A 5,870-nucleotide genomic window follows, 5' to 3' on the forward strand; every position below is an offset into this window, starting at 1 on the left:
AGGAAGTACTGCGGAGCATTTGAGGATTGTTCTGCAAGTGTCAGGGAGAAAAAGATTTATGCTAAGCCTTCTGAAATGCGAGTTTTGGCTCAAGTCCGTAAGTTTCTTGGGCATGTGATTTCTGCTGAGGGAGTCGCAGTGGATCCCAACAAGATTGAAGCGGTGCTGGATTGGGAGAGGCCCAAGACGGTTACCGAAGTGAGGAGCTTTTTGGGTTTGGCGGGTTACTACCAGAGGTTCATTAAGGGATTCTCCACGATGGTTCTTCCATTGACTCGCCTTACTCGGAAGGAGACTCCTTTTGTGTGGACGCACGAGTGTGAGGAATGCTTTCAGGAGTTGAAGGAGAGATTGACCATCGCGCCTGTGTTGATCCTTCCTGATCTTGAGGAGCAGTTTGAGCTTTACTGTGAAGCTTCTGGAAAGGGGCTAGGCTGTGTTTTGATGCAGAACGGCAGAGTTGTTGCTTATGCTCCGAGGTAGTTGAAGCCTCATGAGGAGAACTACCTGACTCATGATTTGAAGTTGGCTGCGATTGTGTTTGCTTTCAAGATTTAGAGGCATTATCTGTTCGGTATGCAGTTTGTTGTGTTCAGTGACCACAAGAGCGTGAAGTATCTGTTTGATCAGAACGAGATGAACATGAGACAAAGGAGATGGATGGAGTTTCTGAAGGACTACGACTTCGAGTTGAAGTATCATCCTGGCAAGGCCAATGTGGTAGCTGATGCTCTTAGTCAGAAATCCGTGAGTCTAACCAGTTTGTTGATTGGTGACTTTGATGTCATTGAGAGATTTTGAGACCTATCGGTGACTTCCTTGTTTGGGGGTGCACTTCTCGAGATGGAGACTGTCAGAGTCAAGAATGAGCTTATGGAGAAGATCCAAGATGCACAAGTGCAGAGAGAGTGCCTGGACTACATGAAGAACCAAGACGGTGTGTCTTGGAATGAGGATGGACTTCTATTATTTCAAAAGCGGATTGTGGTTCCCCGAGGTCCTTTGACCGAAGAGGTTATAGCGGAGGCCCATAAGGGCTGGTTCACTGTTCATCCTGGTGCTACAAAGATGTATCAAGACTTGAAGAGGAATTTCTGGTGGCCGGGCATGAAGAAGGACATAGTTGTGTATGTGTCCAAGTGTTTGATTTTCCAGAAGGTGAAGATAGAACACCAGAAGCCGTCTGGTAAACTTCAACCTCTTGAGTTCCGGAATGGAAATGGGAGAGCATTTCCATGGACTTCGTGGTGGGTTTGCCGAAGACTCAGGTTGGCTGCGACTCTATCTGGGTCATTGTGGACAGACTGACGAAGTTTGCCCATTTTCTTCCAGTGAAGGTGAGCTTCACTACAGAGCAGTTGGCCAAGCTTTACGTTCGCGAGATTGTGAGACTTCACGGGGTGCCCGAGAGTATCATTAGTGATAGGGACCCGAAGTTCACATCTCGGTTCTGGAAGGCGCTACGGGAAGATTTTGGGACTCAGTTGAGACTGAGTACAGCCTATCACCCTCAGACTGATGGACAAAATAAGCGGACTATCCAGACCTTGGAGGACATATTGCGGGCTTGCATGTTGGAGCAGGGCTCGGCATGGGATAGGTACTTTCCGATGTTGAGTTTTCGTATAACAACAGTTTCCATGCTAGCCTGGGCATGGCACCCTACGAGGTGTTGTATGGTAGGAGGTGTCAGACTCCTACCTGCTGGTCAGATGTTGGAGATAAGGAGTTGTTTGGCTTGGACTTTGTCCAAGATACCACCATGCAGATTGAGATGATCCGTGAGAAACTGAAGCAGGCGCAGAATCACCAGAAGAGTTACTATGATGTCAAACATCGTCCAATGGAGTTCAGTGAAGGTGAGCACGTGGTTGTGAGACTTTCACCTGTCACCGGTGTTGGTCGGGCACTCGGAGTGAGGAAGCTGAGCTCGCAGTTTATTGGGCCATACCAGATCCTTAGTAGAGTAGGACCTGTTGCCTACCGGCTTTCCTTGCCTCCGAACTTGGCCAACATCCACGACATGTTTCACGTGTCTCAGCTTCGGAAGTACGTAGCAGATCCTTCGCACGTGGTACAACCGGATGATGTGGAAGTTTGGGAGAACTTGAAAACTCCCGTCGGACTACTCAAGATTCTCGACCGTGGCGAGAAGAAGCTGAGGAGCAAGATCTTTCTGATGGTCAAAGTGCAGTGGACCAGAAGAACTCATCAGGAGTGTACTTGGGAGCGAGAGGACGAGCTTCTCCGGCAGTATCCCGACTTTCGAGACAGGTATGTTTTTAATGTTGAGGACAAAATCCTTAAAAATGTGGGGTAAATGTAAGAACCCGCACCGCTAACTAAGAAAATTAATTAATTAACCGTGAGAATTAGGAAATAATTCCATAATTGACCCTAATAATTATTATGAGGCTTTAAGAATTATGGTAAGTGATTAAGAATGCTGAAATTCGCTTTTCGGACGAAAAGTGCAGATACCGTTCTGCTACTCGGTATAAATGCGTACCGATGAAGTATCCCGGAAAATTATTGTAAGTGCATGAATATTCCTAGAATATTATATAGGACTTGTAAAACAAGTTTCAAGTTAAAATAATGAGAACTGGTTCCAGAACTGATACTGGCTATGGAAAAGCGCGTACCGGAAAGGTGCTGCGAAAAATAAAATAAAAATATGATAAATCTTGTAAAATTGAGTAGGTTCAGAATCCTTAGTTTGGGATTAAAATGCTAAGCGTAGCAATTAGCGATAATACTGTGTGTTTAATTCCTAAGTGGCTATAAATACAATTATTTGCACAAAACCCTAGACATTCCTATTGTCCCTACGTGAGACTCCTCGGGTGGCTGACCAGAAACACTATTCCATTGGCCTTCTCCTTCATTTGTTGAGCTTTGAGGCCACTTCCTTCATGAATTCTTATCCTCAACACTTGGTGTGGGTGAGAGTTAGTTTTGGGGCGGTGTTGTTGGCCTTCTTCTTAGTTGAGGGTGTTGTCTTGTGTGACGGTGTGGGGATGAGTTAGTGGGTTGTTGTGTTGGGGCCTTGGTCTTGGTTGTTGAAGCTCCAAGTGCTAATTTTTGTGAAGAAAAACCCAGTCTTGCTTGCCATTTTCGTTTTCTGTACAAGTCAGTGTTTGGGGAGTTGCTGGTGAGCTCCATGAGCCATTGCTTTGAGTGTGTGTAGTGGGTTTTTGAGTAAAGGGGCATGTTAGATGTATGTATGCTTATAACGACTATAATTTATTAGCTTGATGAGTTGTAATTATATGCAAGTTGGATCAATGACTAAAATTTAGAATGTAACTTATACATAACTTAATTTAAACTTAACAGTTTATTTTTTCAGCTCTGTGGTTCGATTTTATCAACAAAATATTTTGATAAAGCAAAAGTTTCAAAAATATTTGATATCAAAAAGCGACTAGAGAAACTTTTTAGATTTAGTTTAATTTAAAGGGACACGATCTGTTTACAAATTTCTTTTGCAATTACACTAATGTAGGACCGGTCGTACACTGTGTGATTAATGTAGGACTGGTCCTACATAGTGTAGTTTGTAAACAAAAAAGTTTGTAAATATAATCTGCCCCTAATTTAAATAATTATTTATCAAGTCCAAATTGTAACTGTTTTCATGATTTGTTCATTGTGTGGTATTCTCAATCATTATTATATATTTTTTTACATAAAGCTAAAGAGTTAATTTCTGATTCCATTTCTCCGGATTTACAATTCGATTTTTTTTTTAATTGGTGAGACTGAAAAATGTTTTTTTAGACGAGATATATATTAGATTTGCGTAATATAGATCATGTACGGAAACGTTAATGACTATTGTTTTAGTGTTGATCAATTACCTTCACTTGATGGATTAATTGTAAATTTAGATAACTCTAAATTGAATAGGTTGATATTGAGTATAACACACTACAACTGGTCCACATATTACTTTGTAGGGACGGTTAGTCTACTCTTAAAAGAAACGAAAAGTAAATAAAATATGATCACTCTAAGCTGCACAAGTAGGAGCTTTGCCCGTAATTACGGGCTTGACATTGGCACATTTAGCGGTTGCTGGGGCTCCATTGAACGTGAGATCAACATTGCTTAACTCAACACCCTCACAAGGGGTACCACTGCTGCAAATAAGAATCAGCCCTTCTGGAGTTCCTGAAGTGCCCTTAATGTTCTTGAAGGAAACCTTGCTTATCTTTACTTTTGATGGAGTCTAAGACATTGAAAGCGTACAAGAAACAGACAAAAATGAGTCATTTAAATTACCTCATTCAAATTAAGACAAGAAGATTACTAGTTAAGATAATAACATTAAAGGATAAAGATAAAAATTTTGGATGAAATACCTGCTTGTTGCACGTGTTCCATGGACAGTACTCTTGGTCTATGATGATAGGGTTCTTAACATTAACAACAGTAATATCTTCAAAATGCATATCAGTGGCATGAGATGTTCCAGGGGCGCTAGGCCAGGTCTTGATCCTAACACCATTGTCAGTGTCAGTCAAAGTGCAATTCTTAACACGTAAACCTTCAACGGGTTCTTCATTTGGGTACTTCCCAAGGCTTCCAACACTAATACCATGACCAGGTCCACAATTCACATTTTGGACAGTTATTTGTTTACTCCCATCACCCAATGAGATGCAGTCGTCTCCGGTACCAATGTTTGTGTTAAGAACCTTCACATCAATTGATCTTCCAATGTGGATTCCATCAGTGTTAAAGCTCTCTGCAGGGGCCGTAACTTTGAAGCCATCAAATGTAAAATTGTTGCATCCCAAAACATTCACATGAAAGTATTTGCTGTCCTTAGTTGTAATGTCTCGGACAACTGAATGTTTGAGAAAATTAAAACCAAAATTCTGTTGCCATTTGACAGAAAAATCAATTAGAATGCCTGATATATAATTGATACTATTAAAGGTAAAAGTTTATGTGTCATTAAAATGCCGATATTAATATTTACCATTGAAAGCTTCTTGCAATTAGTGTCTGACGCACAATCATTTTGCTTCCAAGCAGTTGTACCTTGACCATCGAAAATTCCATTGCCTGATAAGGTGAAAAAGTCAACATATCCAAACTTGATCCATTGATCGGCCCCCTTGAGGTCATCAGGGTTTGGAGGTGCTTGAATTGTGCCATCAACTCGAACTTCAATAGGAGCCTTGCAAGGACCTTTGACATCAACGGCGTTCATCTTGTATGTACCAGCAGGAATCACAATTTTGGCTGGAGTTGTTGATGCACATGCTTCTTTCCAAGCACTTAAGAATGCCTTAACAGTTAACAACATGCAAAACACAAATCAATTATAAATCACGAAAGAAAAGGACTTGGCCCTTGACACTATACAAAAAGATGAAAAAAATAATAATAATAATAATTCTCAATGTCAGCTCAACATGATAATACCGAAGTTATATCTGCATTTGGTGCTCCGCCAAATTTTGATATGTCAAAGACCCCAGGTTGGGCTCTACCAAAGTCAGCTAGAAATAAGAATAAAACAATTGCTGTGATGGCGAACTTCATATCTGTTTTGATTATTATCGCTAGAACGTTGTCTTCTTGCACTTCTCTTGAAGAATGAATGTGGTTTCAATGTATAGTGCAACTCAATTTATATTGGAGCGGCAAGCCTCAAGACCATAAATATGGTAAGCAAATTCGTATCCAAATATAACTTTTTTCCATTTTTAATTGTTTGGCTGAGTTTTGGTATATTATTAGTAATTCATTTTTCATCACTAATCAATGTCTATAGTTATTCATCTCAACATGTCTTATTTTTTTTCTTAGCCACTCATGAAGATTCAAATTTTCGATATTCTTTTTTTGTCTCA

The 5,870-nt window shown here is 40.6% G+C and overlaps 1 protein-coding gene across 1 annotated transcript; it reads right to left on the reverse strand.

The window, feature by feature from the left end:
* Nucleotides 1-4,015: 4,015 nt before the first annotated feature.
* Nucleotides 4,016-5,559, reverse strand: LOC133301276 (polygalacturonase-like). Its single transcript, XM_061500894.1, has 4 exons — nt 5,440-5,559; nt 4,991-5,302; nt 4,368-4,886; nt 4,016-4,234 (listed from the first exon to the last, which is right to left on the reverse strand). The coding sequence occupies exons 1-4, from the start codon at nt 5,557-5,559 to the stop codon at nt 4,016-4,018; spliced, it is 1,170 nt and encodes a 389-aa protein (XP_061356878.1).
* Between the last annotated feature and the right edge of the window lie 311 nt (nt 5,560-5,870).

Source organism: Gastrolobium bilobum, unplaced genomic scaffold, assembly GCF_033153095.1.
Source record: "Gastrolobium bilobum isolate Gb01-03AN ecotype WA unplaced genomic scaffold, APGP_CSIRO_Gbil_v1 utg66839, whole genome shotgun sequence".
Classification (NCBI taxonomy): Eukaryota; Viridiplantae; Streptophyta; class Magnoliopsida; order Fabales; family Fabaceae; genus Gastrolobium; species Gastrolobium bilobum.

Coding starts and splice junctions, on each gene's coding strand:
- LOC133301276 (XM_061500894.1), bottom strand. CDS start 5,559: ATGAAGTTCGCCATCACAGCAATTGTTTTATTCTTATTTCTAGCTGAC. Junction 5,303..5,439: donor CAAATGCAGATATAACTTCG/GTATTATCATGT, acceptor TTAACTGTTAAG/GCATTCTTAAGTGCTTGGAA. Junction 4,235..4,367: donor GGAACACGTGCAACAAGCAG/GTATTTCATCCA, acceptor TCAATGTCTTAG/ACTCCATCAAAAGTAAAGAT.